Below are 26,344 nucleotides of genomic sequence, written 5' to 3' on the forward strand. Positions count from 1 at the left end.
TTTTTCTGTTCAGTTGCAAATAGGGCACAGAGGAGGAAGGGGAACCAGACTGTCTTCCTGTGGCATTTTTGCCTCTGGAAACAGCATTGGGGGAGCCTGTTTGCCCCTTCCTCTTGTACCACTTGTCCAGGGTATGTGAAGTCAAAGGAGGCAAACAGCCGCACCTGTGCCATTTCTAATAGTGAAAATACCATGGGAGGCCAGCCCAAAGTTTCTTCCTTCCCTGTGACCAGTTTTCAGGCAAATGGAGAAGTAGAGAGCTTTTAAAAGTTGAGACTCCAATAGAATGTATAACCATAATTGAGCTGGGAACACTTTCCTGACGTGGATTTTGTATTGTGTGTTTTGACCCTTAGTGTTGTGAAGGACAAATGGAGTATAATATAGATGATAATTTCCCATCCTCCAAAAGCATCTTTGGACTGTGAATTAGTCTGAGGTGAATTAGAGTGTAAAGTTCAGAATGAGAAATTAGTAAGCAGTCTTAATAGACCAATATACAAAGTCCACTCTATAGTTTTTAAAAGATTGCTAAAGTACACAAATAAATAGCGAAACTATACAAATGAATGAAGTTAGATAAAAAGTGACATTATATTTCTATTTAAGACAGTCCATATCTCAAAAATATAATTGCATGAGTTTATCATGATAGAAACCATTTCAGAGTAAATTAAATAAAACCACTTTTTAAAAAGTGGGTTATTATTGTGTATCTACTGTTGGGCTGTATTTTCAGGTTTATCTTTACTTTATCAAGAAACCATGCACCATGTATTATGTATAGTAATAATGGCTCATTTTTATACAGTTGAAAATGTAATAGCTTGGCACTAAACTTATAATAACTGATAACTTTAAAAAAAAAGAATCACAAAAATGATGTGACTAACCTTTTGCAGAAAGAAACTTATTCCTTGTATCTGTCCTTTCCCCAGATATGTCACAAAACAAATCAGGAGGGAAATGGCCAGTAACAAATGTAAAATGTAGAAAATTGAGATAAGTGCTTAAAGGCATGCAATAAAAACACCAGGTTGTTTGGCATCTGTAAATTTGTTCTTGGTAAAGAAGCCAGTTTTCTATTGCTGTTTGTTCATTGGTTTGAGATATTAACATTCCCTCTTTGCTTTGTGACATGATTTGAAAGTTGTTGGTGTATTATGTTACAAAAGCTGAAACGTCTACACATCTAGGGTCGCAACATTTTCATGGCAATCCTGAGTATGCTATTTAACTTAGCATTTTTGATTTGGAAAGGTCTTGGGAAAATATGCTGCCATCTTATTGGAACTCTTTTGACTTTTCTCATTAATCCCAAGTTGGGACCTTCCATTTCACCTCAACATTTTGTTGTAAATAAAATTTGGTGTCAGCTCTTGTCAAGGTTGCCCACTGCATGGACAATTACTTCACCAGCCCCAGGGTTTTTACTGCACTTTTCACTTCACTTGACTTTGCTTCAGGTCCTAAATAAGAATGCACAGACTTCTCCCTAACACATTTCCTTTGTTTGATTGAATTTTTTTCTTTCCTTTAAATTCCTCAGATGTTTCTTCTGGGCAGGAGCATTCTGAATAAAAGTGAATGATCCAGTCAATGGGTTGGATCTGGCACAAGGATCTTGGAAAGTCCGTGCAATCTTCTCAGCTCATTCTTCCAACCAGCAGCTGACCCTACTTGTGGATTTCCACTTGTGCAAAAGGCAGGAATGAGTTATTTCATCCTCTCTCCACTTCATCCTCCTGATTCACATGTAGTTCCTGCATCCCTGGGAATAAATTTTTGTGGTCGGAAATGGCTGCTCGGAGACAGGGAGAGCCAGGAGCTCTTGTGACCATCAGTGCTCTCTGAAGATGGATTGCAGGATCCATGTCAAAGTTAGGCACATTTAAATCTCAGTTCCTTTTGTGGGAACATTGAGTACTTTTCCTACACAAATATCACTTTTGCCTAGAAAAAAGCAGGCATGCTTTCAAGTGTTTAGTTTGTACTGCCAGCGACAGTTTCTAATCATGTGAACAGTTGACAAAATGGGTATCATGTGTGTGTTATGCATATGGTACACATGCTGTTTGTTACATGGCACGGTTAATCATGTAGAAAATGCATGAAACATCATTTAGGCCAATGGAACAAATATTTTATGGTGTCTTATACTAAAGGCTCTTAAGTCTAATGTTCTGCTGTCCTGAGTAAAACTGATATGAACTGCATATTTGAGATGATCTGGTGAGTGTGGTTTTAATGAACTCTCTCTTTTTGTTTTAGGAATAGTGAAGAGAACTAGACCAAATTTCATGAAGTATGTTTCTAAGGGATAGCTGGCTTTGTGCTCATTGGGCATGGCAGAGCTCAAGAAGCAGCTTGGTTGTGCTTGCTCTGTTACTTTTACACACATCTGATTTGGAAGGCAGAAAATCCCATCAATTTGTCTGGAAAACAGGTAGGAATCAACATTTTCTTTTATATTTAGGCTTCAGCTCTGTATCTATTTTGGGTCACTATATAAATTAATTTAAACTATGTAGTCCCTCTCTTTAGATGCAGAGACAGGTAATCTGACTGAATATTCTCCATGTGTGAAGAAGCTCATTGTATGGTAAAAGAAACACCTAGCATGTCAGTGGCGTAGAACTTTCTTTGGAAAGCTTTTGAGTAATTAAAGTCCAACTTTATTTAGAAGAACAGAATTAGTGCTGGAGCAATGGCTGCCTACAGAAAGCAACAAATGAGAAGCTATGTAGGAAATCCATAGAGATTTCCCCCTTTCTCCTCTGCCTTGGTTTCATTATTCAAGTATCCACATTATTTCTCAGCTTTGGGAGGCTATACTGGTGTGTGTCTTAGGCTGTTAAGTGGATGATGTATCTTTTTATGGCTGCTGTGGGTACTAGGGCTGTCAGCCTCTGGGTGGGGCCAGAAGATCTCCCAGAATTACAATTCATCTCCAAACTATAGAGCTCAGTTCCCATGAAGAAAATTACTGATTTGGAGGGTGAACTCTAGCATTATACCCCGCTGAGGTCCCTCTATTCCCCAAACCTCTCCTTCCCTGGGTTCTACCCCTTTCCATAATCTTCAGGAATTTCCCCATGTGGAATAGGCAACCTTAGAGGGTATCCCAGATCTCACACAATGATATATGCATAATTTCATGCACTGAAGCTTTTAGAAAATTTGAGAAAATGTTAAGAGCGTTGAGAAAAATGAACTCCCCTAAATGCACATCTTAAAGAGGTAGCTGTCAGATTCAGATTTTAAGAATCCTTTCCTGTGGAAATATTTCAAAGCTCTGTGCATCACTGTCTAAAATAGGTCATATGGAAAAATTAATGCACTCATTATTTGATTTATAATAAAATACACAATATCTGTTCATATGTCTACGTTGCTCAGTTACTTGACGCCTGAAGACTCAAAAGTATAAAATAGCTACTCTGGAAAAGCCTGGTGTTTGAGGTCCTGTGAGATGGTAGAACTTTTATATCTGTATGTGCTTTCTGATAGCCCTCACATGCATTTGAGTCACCAGTTGATGGCTGTGGGATGTGTGAGTCTAAAGTAGTTGGCATCTGTGTTGCCCAGACAGGAGGGTCACCTGAAGATTTGACCTTTATTGCATGCCTCCTAGTTTCCCTCCCCTTTGGCCACACAGATAAACTTGATTTTCATTGTTAGCTAAAGGTTAATGTTGTTCATAGTTTTAGATTAATTATGTATTGCTTTGCTATAATTTTGACAGTCCGTGGCTTGATTTAAAGCTTTAGATTAAAGCTTGGTGGGCAAGAAGAATGTCACCTGGGCGATGTTGCATATGCCTTGTGTCTTCTTTAAACTATCTTGCTACATGTGTGATGTTCTTACAAAAGCAACATTCCCACTCCCCTGCAGTGTCTGCCTGAGCTAAAATTTCATACAGCTTATCTGATATTCCAGTTTAAACAAGATGCTGGGTGTGTGAAGGATCATATGGATAAGATATTCTTACTCTCCACCATCCATGTTTAAATCAGATTATGGGAGTTACTGTTTCCTGAGCCATACAAAGCCCCTGATTAAGCCCCTTGATGATCTCAGCTGCCCCCCACTTCACTTCTCATGCTAACTTTGGAATTAGCCTCAGACTAAAAGGAAGAAGGTGGTTTTAATTTATATTTGTCTCCTCTCTGTGCTGTCTTAATCTGGCTGCCCAGAGAGCCCTGGAGGAGTCCTCTTCAGCCTAGTCCTGCTGTGTTTTAAGGGACTCCCAGTATCCTTGGAATGCCTCCCAGCCCCCACCTTCTTCCTGCCATATTTCTAGTGTCAGCTGAATAGACCTCGCTGCTACTACTGGAGTAATGGCAACATCACTCTTAATTTCTACTTCAGGGCTATCTGCCTGACTCAGCACAGAGTGAGTCTCCAAGGGCGAGTACTGTTTCTTGACAGTTGTTGTGGCTGCACTTTGTTGTTTGGTGGATCCTAGAATATGATCCTTGAGTTGTGCTTAATACCAATCCCCTCTTAGCAAGGTAGTATTGCCTCAGGCAGTGTTTGGGGTTTATCTTTGGACACAGGTCATTTAAAACTTTCATCTGATTATTTGCTTATCCGGAGCTTGCCATATATAGTTATGTATGATTGCAACTACCTTTTCAAAAACTTTGATTTTTTTTTTGTTCATAGCTGAAAAGACATACTGTTGTCTTTTGTTTTATTTTGAGTATAGTACTTACTATCCATTTTCCTTGTTTCACTTCTGAGTGTGTGTATGTATAGTATACCAATTTGATATGCATCTATATATAGTGTACCAGCAGGAACATATAGAGTCACATTTAAATGTCTTAGGATCAATTGTGTTAATTCAAAAAGATCAACCAACTTTCTATTTCAACAGGACGTCAAACCGGATTACTCCGCCTTGTGTAAAATGCAAAGAATCAGGCTTTACTAAGTCTTTTGTTTTCTCCTATCCTAAGTACATTAATTTGTATGCAAGCCTTATTTAAGTATGCTTATGATTTCAGCCTCTGCTTTGTGTTTTAACCAAACAGAAGCATTGCAAGCAGAGCTGGAAAGATTTAAGACTAAGCAATTTGGAAATTAGGTTACTTTAAAAAAAGCTTAATTTGGTTTGCAGTATGAAAATAGTATCCACTGATTGGCTTGGGGGAAAAGATTCTTTTGATCACTTTTAACATATTGAAATATTTTTTTTAAAAAGAGGAAAGAGAAGACTATATTTCTTAAGATGAATGTATGTAACAATGACATAAAGGTCCAGATCACCTGATTTCCATGTGTTTTAAAAGCACAACTTCCTTGAGAGACTTCACTCATTTTTAAGCTCATTATTATGTTTATGTTGTAAGAATGTGGAGGTATGTAGTGTTATTCATAAAATAATAACTCTTCCTGAGAGCATCATCTTTTGTTGATGTTTTGTCCTATACAGATATTATTTACTTCATTTATACTCCGCTTTTCTTCCTAATGGGGACCCAAAGCGGCTTACATAATTCCCTTCCATTTTATCCTCACAACTACGCTGTCAAGTAGATTAGGCTGAAAGTATTTGACTGGCTCAAGGTCACTCAGTGAGCTTCCATGGCAGAGTGGGGATTCAAACCTGGGTCTTCCAGATCCTAGTCTGACACTCTAAACACTATACAGTGCTTCTATTGGTTACAAAATACATAAAAAATTTTAAGGATTCCAAAAAAAGTCATTGAAAAGAACTGATCCTATCTTTCATGAATGTGCACTCTCAAAAGACTGGTAAAGAGTGTACCTGCTTATAGATCAAAGTAACTAAAAATAAAAATTTTCTGAGCTGAAAAGGGTTACAATGAAAAGTTATATTCACAGAAGCAGAGTAGAATATTACCTACTCTTTCTTTCCAAGAGTAAATCATAAGAAAATAAGCACAATTGCTTTGAAAATCTTCAACAGAGGTGGTATCAAAAGAACTGTGGCAACTAGCAGCTGAACAGTGAAATCCTTCTTGTCCATATGCACACTGGGGTGGATCCAACCAGTTTTGCCACTCGATTTCACGCAGTTCCAGTCCTTACTACAGCACCTATTTCACATGGCTGTTATTCATGCTGGTCTGCATGATCCCCTGCATAACCCTTTTTGGTGATCCTTTCTTTTTTACCAGTGGAAAAGCTGGTTGGATCCACCCCAGTGTTTTTGAGCAAAGTCTGCCTAGTTCTAAGAGATTCTGTCTAGTTCAAGCAATCTTTGAAGAAGCCTGCGAGAGTCTAGTTCAGTTAGATGATCTGTGTGGAAGCCCGAGAAAGTCTGTGTGGGTGAGAGGAGAGAGTTATTCTGTTATTCTGTGAGTGAAGAACTGAGTGGAAAATAAGCCTTTGTGAGTGTTCATTATTTCTAGCCTAAGTGGCAACTCTGTGGAAAATTAGTCTTTGTGACTAGGTCTGTGAATAAACATTTAAGAATATATAACCACCGAGATTATGGACCTATTCCAAAATCAGTATACTTATCAATACTCAGCAATGGTTACACATGTGTACTTACACATGGTTAAGCAAAACGCCTGTTTCATCTGGATATAGGGTATGCAGAGTTCCTCAAGGGATGATTCTTTCCCCAATGTTATTTAACATCTACATGCAACCACTTTTTCAGTTGGCCCAAAGCTTTTGACATGATTGCCATCAGTATGCTGATGACACCCAGTTATATCTATTGATGACTGACTGGCCGGATGCTGCCCCAGAAGTTCCGGCTAGTGCATTGGACGGTTTGGCTGTGTAGATGAAGCAGAGTCGACTGAAGATGAACCCTATAAAGATGGAGGTCCTGTATCTGGGCTGAGGGTTATTGGGCTTAGGAGTCTGGCTCCCAGCCCTTGAAGGGACTTTGATGCCTTTGATGCCTACATTGGCGGTGAGGAATCTGGATGTGACTCTTTCTTGTCAGTGGAGGCCCAGGTCTCGTCAGTAGCCTACTTCTCTCTACCCATGACCTAGCTACAGTGATCCATGCTATAGTCATCTCCAGATTGGACTACTGTAACTCACTGTATGCAGTGCTACCCGGAAACTGCAACTGGTCTAGAATGCAGCAGCGAATGTCTTTACGGGGACTCTGTTTAGGGCGCATACTCGACCTATGCTGCGCCAGCTGCACTGGTTTCCAATTGAATTCTGAGTTAAGTTCAAGGTTCTTGTTTTAACATTCAAAGCCCTTTGCAGACTGGGACATGCATATCTGCGGGATTGTCTCTCTCTTGTATGTTCCCCGGAGGGTATTATGCTTGGCAGATCAACATATACTGGTGATCCCTGGCCCCAAAGATGTTTGCCTGGCTTCAACCAGGGCCAGAGCCTTTTCAGCTCTGGCATTTACCTTGTGAAACGTTCTCCCAGTTGAGTTCCAGGCCCTGCGGGGCCTATTACAGTTCCACTGGGCCTGCAAAATGGAGATGTTCCAACATGCCCATGACTGCAGTTGAGGAGCTGACACTCTGTCCTGCTCTCTTGCCTGATCTGCTCTTTATCCACTGTCTTAATTAGATCTACTGTACCTGCCCCACAGCAAGTTTGTGATTGAAATTGTTAGTCTGAGAGCTGCATCTTGGAGGTCCTTGTGGATTTGTGGTCCTTGTTTTTATACTGTTTTGATAACATTTTATTGTTGTTTATATAATATTTATTGTTATTCATGATATTGTGACTGCCCTGAGCCCACTGGGGGAGGGCAGGATATACATAAATAATAATATAAATAAATAATAATGTATTTTTTTACCTCACAGCCATTCTGTCATACTGCCATCTATAATTAAGTCTTCCTATATAACCAGGTAAATTGAAGAGGTCTAAGGCAAAAGCCTTTGGTACCATTGAAAACATTTTAGAAACACTGAAGAAGTCAGAGAGGCAGCAATATATAGGTGACACAAGGGAGTAAATGTTACAGGTAGTGTTAGAGGTGGGATTCACATCCCAAAGGGAAGGTGTTCTCAAGGTAAAAAGCCTGGGTAAAGTAGACAAATCAAGAAGTGAGCTGTGGCTCACGAAAGATCATACCCTACCACAAATTTTGTTAGTCTTGTAGGTGCTACTGGACTCTTGCTCTTTTCTACTAGGTAAAGTAGAGAACACCTGAAGTTGTGTGTGTAGGAAAAAAGGAGTGTTGGTTGTGACCAGAGCCCTCCTGAGGCAAAAGGTTAAGGTAACATAAGGAAGACCTGTAATAAAGATCCTAGGCAGGTGGAAATAAACACCACACCTGGCATTTTGGAATTTCACATATAATCATTTCTTTTTAAATTTATGTATGAGTGGATTTCTCCTAATGCATGTCAGTGCAAGGTGCCTAGAGACTAGCTGTCTTCATCACTATTGTTCTAGATATATAAGTTATTACTATTGAGCTTTTTCATAAACTGGTTTAAAGTCTAGATCCAGCTTGGTGTACAACAGAAAAATCACACTGGAGCTGCTTTATACACTCCTCCTTTACTCTGACTCATTTAGATTTCAGTGCTTGAAGCTGAACTACATCATGTTGGAGTTCAATGCAATCAGTGTGATGCTGGTCTTTGGCCAAACAAGGAAGAGGTATGGATCAGCTGAAATCAGTATGCTGTCTTGCTTGGGACCTTCATGGAAATGCCTTGCCAATTTTTGATCATTTAATTCACAGCATGTGAATACTCCCTAATTTGGTTAGAGCTAATTTACTGCAAGATAATTACAACTCAGGGTACATCTATATTTTAATTGCATGTAATGTAAAGATTTGTAATTATTTTATCTGAACTACCCTCTGAGTGTCGCTTTAGCAGGACACAACTGAGTCAAAGTTAAGTGCTTTTAAATCCTGTTGATTTCAATGGGAGAGGAAAATATATGCTTAAATCTCTCTCATTGAAATCAACAGGACATAAACTTGCTTGATTTTGGCTGGATTGTAATTTAGGATTGTTGCAATCAAATGTACAGTTTTAAAAAATATGATACCCTAATTAGTGTGGTTCTCAATATGTATTCTGGGAGGCAACTCAGCATCTTGTTGAAAGAGAGCCTCCTTTGTGTGCCGTGTGTTTTGGAAGGCTGGTCATGAAAAATCACTTTTCAAATTAGAACTTAATAAAAACTTTCCTGCTCTGAACGGTAAGCCCTACTCCCTATGCGATTAGTGGTTTCATTTCTTTCTCAGCAGTTGGGTAATGATTATGGCTCCAGATGCTGCGGGAGCGATAAAGAGATTGATTAATTTCACTTGAAAGGGCATATGTTCAAAGAGAATCCAATTGGAACACCACGAAAGGGGTGCTGACATCCTTGCAGCACAGAAACTTAACAGAACTTGGTACCTACTGTTTCCGAAAAAGGATCGGCACACAAATATTATTAATTTGGTCACTATATAAAACACTTGGTTTTGTCCACTTGTGGGTAGATACTTTATTCTGAGAGTTCTGTTTTGTGGAAACTGACTTGTTCTTAGAAGAAACATCTCAACTACAGCAAAAATGGAGAATGGAAGAAGCTACCAACTTAAGTCTGAGTGAACACATTTGAAAGTTAGTATTAGCCTTCAGATATATTTGCCTAATGATTATATGGATATATTGTCGAAGGCTCTCACGGCCGGAGAACGATGGTTGTTGTGGGTTTTCCGGGCTGTATTGCCGTGGTCTTGGCATTGTAGTTCCTGACGTTTCGCCAGCAGCTGTGGCTGGCATCTTCAGAGGTGTAGCACCAAAAGACAGAGATCTCTCAGTGTTACAGTGTGGAAAAGATGTTGGCAGGTCATTTATATCTACTCAGGAGGGGTGGGGTTGAGCTGAGTCATCCATATGCAAAAGAACCTCCTCAGGATACAGTGAAGCCTCCCGCCATTAGCATTCCACACCCTGGGAAACTCTTACAGGATGACTCAGCTCAACCCCACCCCTCCTGAGTAGATATAAATGACCTGCCAACATCTTTTCCACACTGTGACACTGAGAGATCTCTGTCTTTTGGTGCTACACCTCTGAAGATGCCAGCCACAGCTGCTGGCGAAAAGTCAGGAACTACAATGCCAAGACCACGGCAATACAGCCCGGAAAACCCACAACAACCATCAATTATATGGATAACTTGAAGCCAATTGTTCTATAATGTTGGGACAATAGAAGTTGAAATGCAGTGCCTTTGAATCATCATGTTCTTAAGTTTTTGCCATATGGAGTGGCAGCCTGATCATATATTCTAGCTTTGCTACTGCAGCTTGGATCACTGAGTTAGGCAAAATGGGTAAGGGCTCATTCTTCTTGCTACCTTGTGTATTCTGGATGCATCAAAGTAGTAAGCACAGGGCTTTGAATCTCAAACAGGGTATTGTCGGTGGCCATTCCTTACTCTGCTCTGCTGTCCACTGGCCTGAAGTGGCTGCGGGCCAGTACTTAAGACCCAGGATTGTTCTCACTGCTAAAGAGAGACCACACATTCTTGTTCTTGCTGTGGGGGGTCTACATTCACCAGGGCAATCCTGTGTCCTCCAACCTCACTACATAGACAAATAGGCTCAGGTTATCAGTAAATATAAAGTGTACTTTCTTATTTTCTGTATAGATTTTATTATTCATAATTTTTGCATAATGAGAAAAAATTGATTAAATTCTTCTGGCTAGGGCATTCTGATGCAGTAGTTTGTGATAACCTTGCTACTGAACTTCAGCTCTGTATGATAGCTAAGATTTATCGTGTGCTTATAGTAATCTAATCTATATTTTACCTGACAATGTACTTCTTCTGGAGTTTATTATGGGGCCATAATTTTCACATAAGTTTAAAACAGTACTCAAGGGACATTTTCAACTTTCTTCAGTGTATAAAGTTTTGCACAAAAACGTGACTGAAAGGCAACATTAATTTCTATGCTGGTAACAAGGTTAAAGTCCACTCTCTTTTGATCCCTTGGAAATGGTGTCATTTAAATTCTTTCTTAATAGATCAAATGACTGGCTTCTAGCTCCTTGGAGGTCCTCAGACATCACGTCTCTAGTTACGACATTTTGATGCGTAGGGAAGATTCCATAATTAAATTAGTAATGCATATTAATTATACATATCTTCCCATAGCAATCATTTGCATTGCTGGCTTTATTAGGAAATGGCAGGGTAGATTTACCACCAATTTTTAAAAAATAAACAGTAACAATTAAATTCTTTCTAACTCTCCATAGTAGCTTCCCTACTGTTACATATACAGTATAGGATGTGTAATTGTGTAGTATCTTATACACTAATAGCCAAGTGGCCATGATCTGAGGATGCTTAAATCCAGAGACTGGAGCCATGGATGAAGATGAATCTTCCTACACACTTGAAAAATTTCAGAAAAATCTGAAATCTAAAAAAAATACATTGGGGCATTTTAAAAACCTCAGTTGCTGTTGCTAGACAACCCTTTAGTCAGTATCGCAGGCTTGGTTTCAGTCAAGAAAAGGCAAGGGAGGGGGAGCAATGCCCTTTTCAGTGCTGTTTGGGCCTTTGAGGGAGGACTCATTGGGACCAGTCCCAACAGCAACCATTGGGTGACTTGATACCACATGACTTGCATGACTCACCCAGACCCAGCTGCTTTCTACTGCTCAACAGCATCCCTGCACAAGCCAGTGTAGTGTAAAGGTTAGCGTTTCAGAGTAGGATGTAGCAGAATTGCCATTCTGCTGTGGAAGCTTATTGGGTGACTTTGATCCAGTCACACATACTCAGCCTAACCTACCTCTCAGGGTTGTTGTGAGGATAATATGGAGACAAGGAAAAGATATAAGCTGCTATGGGTCCCCTCTGTGGTAAATAAAGTAAATTAATAACTATAGATGAAGATGAGAGGCAGATAAAAGGTAAGTTGTTTAGTGGGTTTGAAAAACAGAAAGATGCAGAGAAGAGAGAAAGAGGAAATAGTGTGGGGAAGAGTACACAGGGAAAAATAAAGTATCTTGCACATCCTTGCAGGTTCCCCTTTGTTCAATTGGGCCTGGCTCAGCCAGTGCCATGCAACTGGGCCATAGGGGAAAGGCTGCTGGTGTGTGGGGGGGGAGAAAGGTGAAGATGGAGGGCAGACAAATGTGGATGGGAAAGAGAGAAGGAAGAAGGAAAAGGGGGAGAGGCTATGGGGAGCAGGGAAGGAAAAGAGGACATGGTGGAGGGAGAGAGAATAATATGTTCCCCTCAAGTCCTTGTAGGTCCTCCACTTGTTATATATAAAAGCAGTGTCTCAGATTAGCTATTGAACATACTTACGGTTTTGCTAGTTGTAATATAATGATGTGTTCCTGAACGTGTGATATTAATGTTGGTTATATACAGTGATGTATGCACATAAGGCTGATTTTTCCAAAGTTCCTCTCTGCTCCTGCAACCTATTTCGACCTTGGAAAGATCACTCATGCGGTCATGTGACCACTGGAGGAATGCCTGCACATGTTGGTGAGGGCTGTAGTAAGGAGGGCAAAGGGGGTGAAATTGCCTTTCTTTCGTCTAATGCTAGCGCAACTGTGCATTCTTCCCTCTAATGCTAATGCTAGCGCAACTGAGCATTCTCATGTCAACTCCCCCCACTTGCAGCTGTCCTTTCTAGTTGGACCTGCAGTCTCAGAAGTTATCTTTACAGAGATCTAAAGGGACTTCAGGAGTCGAGAGAAATGCTGAAAAATTCTCTGTGCCTTCTATGTATGTTTTGTTGGATACAAGCTGCTATCGTTATTGATCAGCTTTCAGATTTGGAGAGTTACTACGGTCACCACAGCCTTTGAACTGGAAACTTACCAATTTTTCCAGCTCTCCTCAAATCCCATAGCATGTCTTGAGGACTGAGTGTCAGGGACAGTATGGTTTATAGATAAGAGGGTTTTCTAAATCACAGATGCTCTCCACAGTCTCTTAGCAGCGCCTGATAGAGCACAAATAGATTTTCACAAAGACTGATTAAAAATTTAATCAATTAATGGTTTTGCTTAGTTTGTTGAGATTAATAATAGACTTTCTTATCAAAGGGAACATTTTGAACTCTACATATAAAGGCCTTTTGAAATAACAAAGCAGGTAATTTAGGTTAAATTTCCACAAAAAGTTAACATGCTTTGCAATACATACACAGAGAGAGTTCTGCTGTCTAGCTCAATATCCTCTACTCTGACTGGCAGCAACTCTCCATGGCTTTAGTCAGGGTTCTTTTGCTGGCTGCAAATAGAGAAAGTTAAAAGATGCTAAAGACTGAAGTGGCAATGTTATAAATGCAGAACGTGTGCTGTTCTCCTTTGCTTTGTGTCCTGTTAGATCAAAGGTCTGCTTAGTATGGCTTCTTATCTCTGACATGAGCAAGAACATTTTGTGATGGCATCGATTCAAACCATGTGTTTGGGACCAGTCCACCTAGCATGGCCCCGTGCATAAATACCTTTCTGCATTAAGCAGCTGCTATTCAGAAGCGTTCTTCTATGGAGAATCAGCATTATGAGAAGCAGCAATGAGTTATTGGAAGTTGTAAATAGAGGAAGTATTAATAGTAGAGGATCACTGATGGTCAGATGTGATGCTCAAAGTTCAGGGATATATGAAAAGAAATGGGTTCATTTATACCAGCAGGAGGAATAAAGATACAAATGGGAGAATGCAAAAAGTAGGTCATTATAGAAGGAGAAATCCTTGGCATATAATCCTAGTGTGGACCATAAAAATACTAGCAAGCACTGATTTATCAGGGACAGAATAGAAAATGGTTGTTGTGGGTTTTCCGGGCTGTATTGCCAAGACCACGGCAATACAGCCCAGAAAACCCACAACAACCATCGTTCTCCGGCCGTGAAAGCCTTTGACAATACATAGAATAGAAAATCATAGGCAAATAACATGAGAAGTGGGTCAGGCAGAAAAGCAAAGAATGAAGCCAAAGATATAATGATACTGGACTATAGAGGAAAAAATCCTGGGACAAAAAAGGAGGATTGAATATTAGTGTGGTGCTTGACAAGAAAAAGAGAAGCAAAATTAGAGCTTTGATATTCTTGTAAGGATCCCACTTTACCAAGAACATGATTTAAAAATAATAAAAATGCTTAGCTCCAAATTTGCCATTATAAAGTTCTGTTAAAGAATTGGGCCTTTAACCTCCAATTCTACAGTGCTCCTTTTGTTTTCCTTACATCCCCTGCCCTTATTGCTTTAGTCCTCAAACTTTATCAAAGGTAAGAATACAGGTTTGGAATGCTAGAAATTATATTAAAAGTAGGATTGTTCTGCTACTTAGCATTTCCACCTATTTAGTGTTTATTGATGGGAACTTGACTGCTGACCTTTTCGAGAATAACCTCGGAAAAGGAACAGTGTGCAAATGAGTGACATTTGAGAATAACAAGCCTATGGCATTGTAATAAATTGGATGTTTGAGAAAGATCAGGGATTAAAGCTGTCCCTTGTAAACAGAGCTTTAAGAAAACTTGCTTCCTAAGTTACTTGGGGCATTTCCCCCACCTGTCCATGAAATTACCCAAAGTAATAAAAATGGTGCATGATCCCCACCCCCCTCCAATTTGGCTTCACCTTGTCATGGTTAAGCATAAGTGAATATGGACTGGGGGAAAAAAACTTCCATCGTTTCTTCACCTTTGTTGATATTCTCATTAGTTTGTCCTTGATCTGTTATGGAAAGGATGAGCCAGCTTTTAGAGCGCTCACAATGATTTAATTATTACGGCACACAAAGTCCCAAATCAGATTTGAGGTACATTGATAAGTGTGCAGTAGTTGGGAAAAATCTAGTGAACAGCTGCAGAGGATGTGAGGTAGCTGATAACTGATACCACCCAACTGGCCTATCATTAATGGATTCCCTTCAGGCCTTCTCTGAAAGGTCATAGGGCTGAATGTAACAGTGTCACTTAATCTGTTAAATATACAGGGCCTGGTTCAGAGTTGCCAGTATGTACAACTGTGCTGTGTGCTTACAGCTCAACGTGTGGTGCTTGGGTGTGAATGAAAGACATTATGCACATTCAGACCTTTATTACAGGTAGATAATCACGTGTGTGGAAGTACTGTCTATTTGTACTTTATTGTGCCTTTTCCTACAGATACATTCTGCTAATCCACAGGCCTCCTTCCTTTCCCAAATGCAGTGGATTGTATTAAGCCATCTTTTTTGCTCAATCTCAGTCAATTCCTTATTATAATTCCTTTCCTACATGGCTTTTGGCCATGCAAGTCCCATGAGCCAAACCATGGCCTGTTTGGTGCTCAGAGGGGACCCCTTCCTTTACACCCGTGGAAAACTGGTGGTTTCTGTGAGAAGGAAAGGAAAGGGACCATTATATGTTGCCCTAAACTCCTTGGGGGAAGGCTGGATAAAATTGCGCTAGATAGGTATAAGATTTTATTTTTCTAAAAGAGGGGGTTGGATGGATTAGTTTCCACAAGACTACACATGCTGTGCCCCTTATACAAGGCCCCTGGCTACAATGTATGAAAATGTCATTGGATTGAGCAGGGGTCATTTCGTAGAAAAAGAGCTGGAGGAACTCATTAGCATAATTCATTAGCATAAATCATTAGCATATGCCACGCCTCTTGCTATCACTGGAAGTGTGTCATTAGTATAACTGATTTGCATATGCTACACCCCCTGACATTACTTATTCTGGCTGTTTTGGATCCAATCCTGGCCATTCAGGGCCGAAATTGGGCCCAAAATGGCAAAAAGGGGCTGAAAATGGCTGAAAAGGGGCACAAAATGGTCAGGATCGGGCCACTGCTGAGTGGGAGAGTGATCCACCACCTGTCAGAGGCCCAATCCAGGCTGTTTTGGCCTCAATCCAGGCCAAAATGGGCCTAAAATGGCTGAGAGTCAGGTGGGTGGGGCCACCTGTCATGTGACCTCTTTGGGGAACTGCCAGAACTGTGTTCCGGCATGTTCCCCCTCGAAATGAGCCCTGGGATTGAGTCAAAAATTAAGTAATCCAAAACAGGTATTTTTCTCTATGTGTTTATACTTAATTTGTATACATGTGCAAGTTTTTATAAGATATATCTATACACAGAGATGGAACAAAGATAGTTAATTAAACATGTGTTATACATAGTTTGTATACATTTGTACACACATATATATGTACACACAGAAGTTAATTCATTTATTTACTTAAACCTAAGTAAAAATCACCAGAACTAAGTAACTATTAATCTGTTCAATGCAACCAGCAGAATAATTAAAATGTAATAAATGAATCCACTGATTGCTTTTTTAATGTATTGTACTTTTGTCAAAGTATCGTTAAAATATGCAACTGACATAGTTCTTTAACCAGTATCCAAGCCCCATTTCTGATGTTTTGAGCTTGAGAATAATCTGTGTTACTGCTGATTACCATCTGTCAAGAATAAGCCCCTTTTAAAACTGGGATACATTCCAGTGCAGGCACCTTTATACTTTTGAATGGTCTGAAGAGGCATATACTATAACAGTATGTGAATCAATTGAACAGTCTCATATGCTAACAGTTCACATAACATTTTGCAGATTGATAAGAACAAGAGAAAATGTTTTGCACATTTTAACCTGGTAAATATTTCAAACAGTGGTATCTATTTGACTGCACTTTCTCATCAAAGCCATATGTGTTTAAGATATACATAGAGATGGAATTATATTAATTAGTTTCTTGTTTTGATCTGTTTTTGTTTGGGTGGCTTGATTGCACTTTCTCATCAAATCCATATGTGTTTAAGACTTACATAGAGATGGAATTATATTAATTAATTTCTTATTTTGATCTGTTTTTGTTGGGGTGGCTGATGTTTCATATACAATTTCATACATTTCAAATAAAAATCTCCCAGTATCTCTCTGGGGACTCTATTGATGCACTCTCCTTTAAGGCATACATTACAAATTAAATGTGAGAACCTGCAGCTAAAAGAAATTGCTCTAAGGCAATGATTTGCAGGGATAAAAAATCAATAAAATTTTCATTAAGGAAAGAAGGAAGGGAAGTTCAGACATGGTCTATGCTTTCCTTCTTATGGAAAAGAAATAATGATAGATCATTTTGCCTTGATGTTCTCTGAGAAATTAGGGGCATAACACAGCACGGTGATTTGGTTGATTTTTGAGCCTGTGCCCCCTTCCACATCTGTAAACCAGGATGAGTAAGGGAGCCACCCTAAGCAAATCAACTTGGAAGTAAGTCCCATTTTATACAACAAGTCTTGTCCCCAGGAAAATGATTTTAGGATTGCAGCTTTACTCCACTTCCCCTATTAAACAGAGTAACCAGATGCACAGAATAGCCAGATTTCTTTATATGTCATTGAGTAGAAGAATAAGGAACGTTGGCAGGAACCTCTTTTCTTGCCTCTGTAGCAATGTGACACAAGGTGACCTGCTGAAATGGCCTCTTCTATAAAACCACTAAGGAATAAGTCCTGCATCCAGTCATACTGCCTGTCAATCTTGGGATTAATATGTGTAGACTAAATTTCCAGAACTCTGGTGGTTCCGTTTTGGCACAACGCAGTGTTTCCCCCAATACATAGAAACCCCAGTTGTAAACAGCTTGTGCCCTCCTAAGTTCAATTTCTGGAAAAGCTCAACTCATGTAATGAAAATTCCACTTCTTGCACATTGTCTCTGTATTTTGCCCTTTCATCCATATGTGCTGCTTTCCCCTCAAAATATAATTAACTGCAAGATGCACCAGATGATCTGAATCTTGTTGGAGAGGCATTAAAAAAAAAGCACTAGAAGGATGAACAGACTTGGGGAGAAAGGAGTATAGAGTGTTCTTCTTAATGAGTAGAACATGTAGCATTTTCTGAAAGGAGTTAATATGTGTGGTCTGCCACTCAACCCAATTATCTCTGTTTTAACTTATATTGCTGTTAACAGGTTTTTTAAAAGTGTACCTCAAAGTTATATATTGGTAGATAAGAGCAGAGAAGGTAAATAAACTTTCTTAGTAACTGTCCTACAGCTGGGAAGCTTCCCTCCATCCATTGAAGAATTGTCAAATCTTAGTCAGCACTTTCCATTTTCAGTTAATTATTTGGCAGTTATTCATATACTTGCTTCTGGGTGGTCTCAAGCCTGAACATTGTCCAAAGTTCTTGGAAGTCCTTCATATTAGCCTGGATCGTTTTAAAACAGAGAAATACAAGATAGGTTAGTTATAACCCATTTAAAACAGAGAAATACAAGATGGGTCAGTTATAATCCATTTATAACAGAGAAATATAAGATGGGTCAGTTATAATCCATGTATCCCCCTTGTAGCCTGTTACTCATGATTTGTGTCTTCTAAAATCTTTGCTTTCTCCACTTTCTCCACCTTTACAGCAAGTCTGTAAAGACAGGTGTTTTATCAGACATTTGACAAGACAGAACAGAGATCATGGATCACATAAGACTTGAGGAGTCCACCTGTTATTCAGGTCCTTTGAGACCTATTGATCATGTTTTGTGTTTGTGCATGCCATGAGTGTTTAAAGTGGCATTTTCTGCTCTGACAATTGGTCTGGTGTGAATTATAGAAAACTAAATAAACTGGGAGAGTGGAAGAAAACCAGCCCACTTTAATGTGTTTTGACAAGACTGTAGAGTCATTACAAGCTGCAGAATATGTGTATTGCTTGATAGGAACTCCTGGTAAAGCACTATTGGCTTGGTGTGTATAAGATGTTTTCACTTTTGAGGTAGGTGATGAAGCATTTCAAAATTTTGTAGTTGAGATTTATCTGTGAGTATCTGGTGGGTAAAAAATACCTTATATCATATGTGAACAAAAGCACTATTATGGATGGCATATTAATTCCTCTTCTTGTTCAGGTATCACAGAAGCAGAGGACTTGTGATACCCAAGGCTGTTTAAAAGTCTTTTGCAGCAGGTCAAGTGTGATGCTTTCCTTCTGCTCCCTAAGGGCCTCTATATCTCTTGCTGACATGAGTATCAATCATGGAAAGATGGGATGATGGAAGTGGAACTATGGGACTAAATGGATGTCATAGAAACAAAATGGTGAAGGGATAATAAAAGTGTTAATGCCGGAAGTACTAATGAAACAGGCCAGAGGGGATCACATATCTCAGACTCCATTTCTGATATCTTTCACTTACTAATGCAGAAGATGCCCATAATTATTGCTTCTATAAAATAACAATCTCGCGCTGTTTAAATGTTTCAGCATTTCTTGAACTTTGTGTTGGATTTCTGGTGGTTTTAAATCTTTTCAAATTTGCATTTATAGACCCTATTACATTGTTTGTTGAAATGTCTTTGAAATCAACTGAACTGATTTATACTGTGTAATCCGCCTTGAGTCTCAGTGAGAAAGGCAGACTGTAAATAACAGAAATAAATAAAAAGTAAATAAATAGGTTTTAAAACCAAAATGTGTTAATCTGTTGTCTTTATCCACTCAAGTTCTTTCTGCTCCCTTTCTTCTATTTATAATTACTAGAAAACATTTTTTTAAAGAAATTGGAAGAATGTTATCGTATGCCTGAAGTGTTTGTATATAAAGAGGAGATTACTGTGCAGGTGGAAGGAAAAGTTGGAAATCTAGTTTGAATATCTCACAGTAACGGTATATGTACATTTCATGAATCTGGGTCCCTGAGCTACAAACCATAGACTGTCTTCCTTCTCCTTCTGTGTTCCTTCTCCTCCTAGGCCTAAGGCTGATTGGTGGGTGGTTTGCAGGTCACCTCTGAATGGAGGCGGCATTCTTTCCCCAGGAGCTGAGTTGTAGAAAAGGTCACTACCAGTAGGAGAGGATCCCTCATCCAAAGAGTGTGTGATGGATCCTGGAAAGGCCAGGTGCAGTAGGGAAAAGTCAGGTAGCTGTGTTAGGAGGCTTGATTGTTTTCTTTCCAGATCCTTCATGTGTTACTTTTACTCCACTTTTTGTAAATGTGTCCCCTGTTAAACTGTTGCTAAAAAGTACCCCGCCCCCAACCTCGGTTTGGTGATTTCCTTGTTTAATAAAGCAGTTTGTTTTACTTTGCCTCAAGCTTGACTGGTCACTTAGCAATGCCCTCACCAGAGGAGGGGTGCTGTTTGGAAAGGTGAAGGGAAAGGGTGTGTGGGGGGGTGCCCTGAGCTCTCTCTAGTTGAATTCACAGGCCAGAGTGATGGCAGCTTGAAAAGCCTTTGCCTGCTTCAGGGATGAAGGGAGCAGAAGGGAGTGTGTGTGTGTGTGTGGGGGGGGGGGCTAAAGGATCCCTGAGAAGGGATGCCTCTAGTAGAAAAACCCAAACATGACCCCTCCTACCTGTGACATCATGTCAGCCTCTTTCAAGAACTCTAAAAGGTGTTGGAGCTGAAGGTTCATTTGAGCCTCCTCCTGGCATCCTGTGTTTTTTTTTTGTTGTGGTGAGGGAAGGGGGTGGGATTTTTTTTAAGGCAATGGCTATTTGATCTATCTCCTCACCAGCCTGAGAGGTGGCAGTGGCTGCTGCTGGTTCTTGGTGTCCCAGCATGCAACCTGGGGTGGCTCCTTTTCCCCTCCTCTGTACATGCACAGGCAGTTTTCCTGTCTTTCCATGGTTTGTAGTGGTTCCAATTAAAAGGAAGGCTGGCTGTGGCCCTTCCTAAGGGTAGCAGCAGTAGCATGTCCCATCCTTTACCCATTTCATCCTCTCATTCTTTTGATCCGCCTTTCATAGAGGAAGCAGTGGCAGCCCATACAGTGCTGTACGTTCTGAACTGAAAACAGTTGAGACACCACACTGGCACTGTACTGACCATTGATTTAACATAGAGTTGGTTTCAATTCTGTGGTTTGTAAGCTTCATATTTTTCTGCAAGCTGGGGTGGGGCAAGTTTAAAGAAATAGCTGTTTTCCATCAACATGGCCCCAATCCACAGATTTAAACATCCACAGATGGGGCCATTTGATACATTCTCTGTCTATATGTATATGTATGCATGACTGCATGCTGTAAATTTGCACTTTATGTTTCTGGAATATTTTAGCATTTTATTATTATGCTTTGGTGATAACACATTGACACAAATGCTGTCATTGCGTCTGGCAGTTATAGGACTGTTTAGTGTTCCTATTATATGCTCCCATTTTGGAAAATGTAATGACCAACCCATTAAAATGTACTTAGAACTAATTATTTTGGCCAGTAGCAGGATTTATTTGTAAAAGCTGCTTGTTGCACATTTCTTTCGCTCTGGCTTTTAAATTTAGAACAACAAAAAAGCTAACAAGGTACAACTCTGATGAGTTTAGTGGTTCTGGAGGTGTATTATTTGATGTTTGTTATTTTCAGAATTGTTTGGTTTTTAGGATTAGGCTCAGGTATAGAAATGAAGTTAGATATGCAAATAGATTTATGCACAGGAATGGACTCCCCCCTGGGGTAAAATGAAGATACAGATTTTAATTCCTTATGAGCTTTGATTATTACAATTGTTTACATTTATAGATGGGAATCTAAAGAACTACACAACTAGTTCAGCATATCTAAGGGGCTTTTTTTTTTTGCTTTTTCAGGAAGAAGCCATATGGCAAACCAATTTCAGCACCAAGGAGAACTTCCATAGCACTTTGTCTTTATTAAATTAATAATATTTTTGTACAGTAACAAATGATCCAAAAATGTTAAATACAAATATGAAAAGAGGAAAAAAGGCAACATATGTTGCTTAGAATAACAAAGTGAAATTTAAGTAATCCATGCAAAGTTGTGTTTTATAAAATGATAATAATTTTATTTATCATTTGTAATCAGGGCTGTATGGTTGTATTTTTGGGTAGCTAACCTGTTAATAAGCAATACTATCCTTAGTTATGTATGGGTACTGAACTGTTATGAAGAAACAGATATTTTGTCTTTTTAGCAAATAGGAGATGGGAAGTAATCTCATAGATCACTGCTATTTCCTAAACTTTGTAGAATAACTTTTTTAAAGTGCTGCTGGAGAGCTTCCAAAAGTGTACAGCATCCATTATAGCAGCCAACCACATATAGCTCAATAATTCTTTAAGTTGGGTCTTTGTAATAAAAAAGGTTTAGAAAAAATATACTATTCAGCATCTCAGTATATATGTCTGACAAGTTCTTAAAACCTCTGAACAGATGAACAGTCATTCCATAGTAAAACCACTTGCCCATGCATGCGTTCAGACCTGGAGGTGAATTAGCTGAAGATTTATGACCCAGTATTTTATTCTGCACCCTTTTTATGTTTATAAGAAAATGAAATGTTTGCATTTATGCCCCAATTATTCCATCTTAGAGCTAAGTTTGCAGTTTATCATTTACCTATTTATTTACATTATTTAATCCGCTTTTCTCACTGAGACGCAAGGTAGATTAAACAGTGTCTGTCAATACGGTCAACAGCTGGAACATGCAATAAACAATACAATAGGGTATGCAAATGCAAAATTTGTAGAAATTTGAAAATAAGCAGAAATTCTATATAGAGCTGAAACGATGGGGAAACAAAGCATAAGTAATTCAACATGACATATTGAACAGTGCAGAAGTTATCCAGTAGGAACATACTTACAGCATCAGACCATATACAATAGTATAATCTATAGTCCTTATCATTTATCATTCACTTAAAGTATACAGCCCTTCTTCCTGTGCAATAGCTATTCACTCTTACTCACCCAAGCAGCAAGTATTGTCAAAGATGAAGAGAATTTAGTAAATACTGGAAACGATGAGATTTGATGGGTTATGTGGGATATATTTTCAAATAGGTGAGTGGTTTAATCTTAGCTTTGATATAACTTTGATTCAGAAAAGTGACCTGGAGATATCCTGATCATGAAAAACATGCTACTGTATATGCCTTGGAAACTTTCAATTTTTTAAGATTTCCCTCACCCCCAAAACACATTCTTTGAGGTGGCCAGGGGTCCTTAATAATGGGTATGAGGTAAGGAGTTTTCTCAATTTATTCCAAATAAGCAGTGTGCCCATGTCTGATTTCGGCCTGCATTGTTGGCAAACCAAAGCATTTAAACCAAAGCACTGAGAGCCAGTTTGGTGTAGTGGTTCAGCGCACGGGACTCTGAATCTGGAGAACTGAGTTTGATTCCCCACTCCTCCACTTGAAGCCAGCTGGGTGACCTTGGGTCAGTCACAGCTTCTAGCTCTCTCAGCCCCACCCAGCTCATAGGGTGTTTTGTTGTGGGGATAATAATAACTATAATAATAATATGCTTTGTAAACCACTCTGAGTGGTTGTTAAGTCATCCTGAAGGGTGGTATATAAATCAAATGTTATGTTGTTGTTGTTGTTGTTGTTGTTGTTGTTGTTGTTGTTGTTGTTGTTGTTGTTGTTGTTGTTGTTGTTAATGGAAAAAGTTTTAGGAAGGTCCTTCAACCTGAACCCATTCTTCGCTATTGGAAAACTTGCTCTAGTTGATCAAATACCACTTTTATTATTATGTAGTGTATGTCTCACCTAACCCACACCAAGATTCTAAGAAGATCTCCCCAGTTTTTAGCTGAGTATTTGGAATAAAATCTGCAAGTAATACTGCATTGGAGAATATTCATATGCAGTGCTGTAATAGAACAAAGCCCATGTTTCCCATTTTTAAATGTTTTCCATTGATCTCCAAATACAGTGTGTCGTAATTCTGTTCACAATGAGAGTCTTAACTCCAAGGATGTTTCTTTGAGCGTTCCACCTAGCTAAGAGAACCTGTTTGCCAACATGGAAATTGTATTAGTTAGGATATCTGATTATGTGATAATAGACTGTATGTTCCAAAATTGTCAGGTTTCTTTATCAAACAGAATAGAGCTGATAGGATTAGTAAGCAATAATGTCAAGTTGTCAGTGGATAAACTAATTTCATATTCAGCTTACTCCCTTGTTCTAAGACAGTGAAACTCATATATATACGCTCATCCACCTAGATGCCTTGGAAGATTAGCTGTTGATCTATGAGACAGGCAGAACAGGTCTTTGCTAGGCTGGGAGTGATAGCTACTCTTGATACCATGTGTTAGGTTTGTTACCTTTTTATCTGGAATGAAATATGAGCATGTGGAAATGACATATATTGAGTCAGGCTATGGGTTCATTGAACTCTGTATTGCTTACTCTAACTGGCACTGGTTTTATAGGGTTCTAGGCAGTGAGAAGCCTTTCCCAACACTTTCTGTCTGAGGTCGTTTAACTGGAAATGCCAAGGACTGAATAACAAATATTTAAACCTTTTATAAAATACAAAGTTGATGTTTTTAAAACTTATAATTCTGTTTTCAGTTTATTTTTAAAATTTTATTTATATTATTTATAGATTGCCCTTCTCAATTAGGCTCAAGGAAGATTACACAGTGTAATCCTATCAATGGCTGGGGCATTCAGTAAACAGTACAATAGGGTATGGCTTGCAGAAATCAGATACAGAGCTGAAACAATACTGAAACAAATTGTAAACAATTTATCACGACATATTAAACAACACAGAAACTATTCAGTAGGAGCATACTTGTAGCAACAGATGGAACATGGTAGTATACCTACTGTCCCTATCCCTGAACCAAAGTATCTCTCTGGAAGCATTTCCTTACAGCAAAGCCCTATTGCCTGTGTAAAAAAGCCACTTGAATAGTTCAGTTTTGCACAGTTTGCAGAAACCAGGAGAATGGGTGCCCTCCTGACCTCACCAGGCAGGCCATTCTATAAGGTTGGGACCATGACAGAGAATGCATGTGCATGGGCAGCTGTTGATTTTACCCATTTATTATTGTTGTTAGATTTATAGCCTGCATCCCCGCAAGCGGGCTCAGGGTGGGTTACAGCAGTAGATAAAATTACAATAAATAATAAAATCACAGACTCATTTATCACAAGCATAATTTCTAGTATCCTAAATGGGACCCCCTTCCCCTTTGCCAGCACATCATACACATAAGAAAAGGTGGAGGTGTGAGTTACTAAACTCTAACTCTAACTCCTCATGCATGGGAGGAAGATGATAATATGTGTCTCCCCCCCCCCCCCCCCCGCGCTGGTAGGAGACTGACAGGGAGGCTGGTTAGATGGATCCAGTGCTGGCCTCAACCATATGACTAGCAGAATATCTCTATCTTACAATCTTCTAAAAATGCTTTCTAACACCAGGGATAGTTTTGTTTTATAAGTTACTTCCTGTTCCAACAGGTTTCGACTATAGTATTATGTTTAGTAAAAACTTGTGTTTTGATAGCATCAGTAGATTATTAACATTACAGTATGACCTTGGGCATTCACTTGGTCTCAGCTATCTTGCAGGGTTGTTGTGAGGATAACCTAAGGAAGAAAGAATGATGTATGCTGCCTTGAGTTACTTGGTGGACGGGTCGGATAAAAATAAATCAACTAGATTTGGTAATACCTGTATAAGAATGGGAACACACTCGCCCAATATCTGTGCAGAAAGTCTTCCTGTGTTCACAATAAGTTTGGATGGTGCGCAGCATGAGCTATGTTGGATTTTAAGAGTCTGGTCCCTATCAGGGCATCTGGGATAGTGGGTGTCCCAGGGGGAGCCAGCGAAGTGGGGCTTTGCAGAAGACTCAGCTTCAGCCATCCATTCATACTATCTTTCTTTCAAAGACCACAGGACCACAAAGTCACAGGTATGGCAGCAAGCTTCTTTATTAGAGTTAGCATCAGGGCTAGTTACACTTCACTGCCTGAGGTTCACACTCATTCCTCCTCTGAGCTCCATCCCCAACTGCATTGCCAAATGGATCTTAAGGCCCTTTCTAGTCGTAGGCCCCACCCTTGCAGCTTGCCGTCGCTTTGACCCCAGAGGTATTCCTTTTCCTGAGAGTGTTGCTTCTTCAAATTCGAGGCAATGACAGTGCAACATGAGGTTGCCTGGTAAGACCTTCCCTATAGGGTACTCCTGACTGATTCCTGCCTCCTGCTCACCATAGAAGCACGCCCAGGTGAACTGTCTCCTGGTCATTGCTCACATGCCTGTTGCCTCCCTGGCCGACTGCTGAGAGGAGAGGTTGCCCATTACCACCTTTTGTCACACTGCAATTTTAAGAGATCTAGTTTACTCTAAAAGTTCTGTAATTTGTCATAGGATTTTCAAGAATATTAGGTAGAATATTAAAGCATCTAACCTAGTATAACTCTGTATCTCTTATAAATAATGGAAGCTAGAATCAGCCACTGTTACCATGATTAGGAAATGTAAATTTAGTGCTTGGTATGACCCTTTTGTAGAATGATCTGAAAATCTATTCTGTCCTTCCTTAGTGGAGCTCAGGGCAGCATGCCCTCTTCATTTTATCTGTACAACAATCCTCTGAGGTATGTAGATGAGTGATATAGCGACTTGCCAAAGTTGACCC

At 39.5% G+C, this 26,344-nt stretch overlaps 1 protein-coding gene across 1 annotated transcript in view; it reads left to right on the top strand.

Moving 5' to 3' along the window:
- Positions 1-2,307: 2,307 nt before the first annotated feature.
- The window catches only part of THSD7B (thrombospondin type 1 domain containing 7B), a 578,528-nt gene continuing 554,491 nt past the window's right edge, over positions 2,308-26,344 (top strand). Inside the window, exon 1 of the mRNA XM_054972840.1 lies at positions 2,308-2,446. Within this exon, the coding sequence (XP_054828815.1) occupies positions 2,308-2,446 (139 nt within the window). The remainder of the gene's footprint in view (positions 2,447-26,344) is intronic.

The sequence above is a fragment of the Eublepharis macularius genome, chromosome 2 (genome assembly GCF_028583425.1).
Source record: "Eublepharis macularius isolate TG4126 chromosome 2, MPM_Emac_v1.0, whole genome shotgun sequence".
Classification (NCBI taxonomy): domain Eukaryota; kingdom Metazoa; phylum Chordata; class Lepidosauria; order Squamata; family Eublepharidae; genus Eublepharis; species Eublepharis macularius.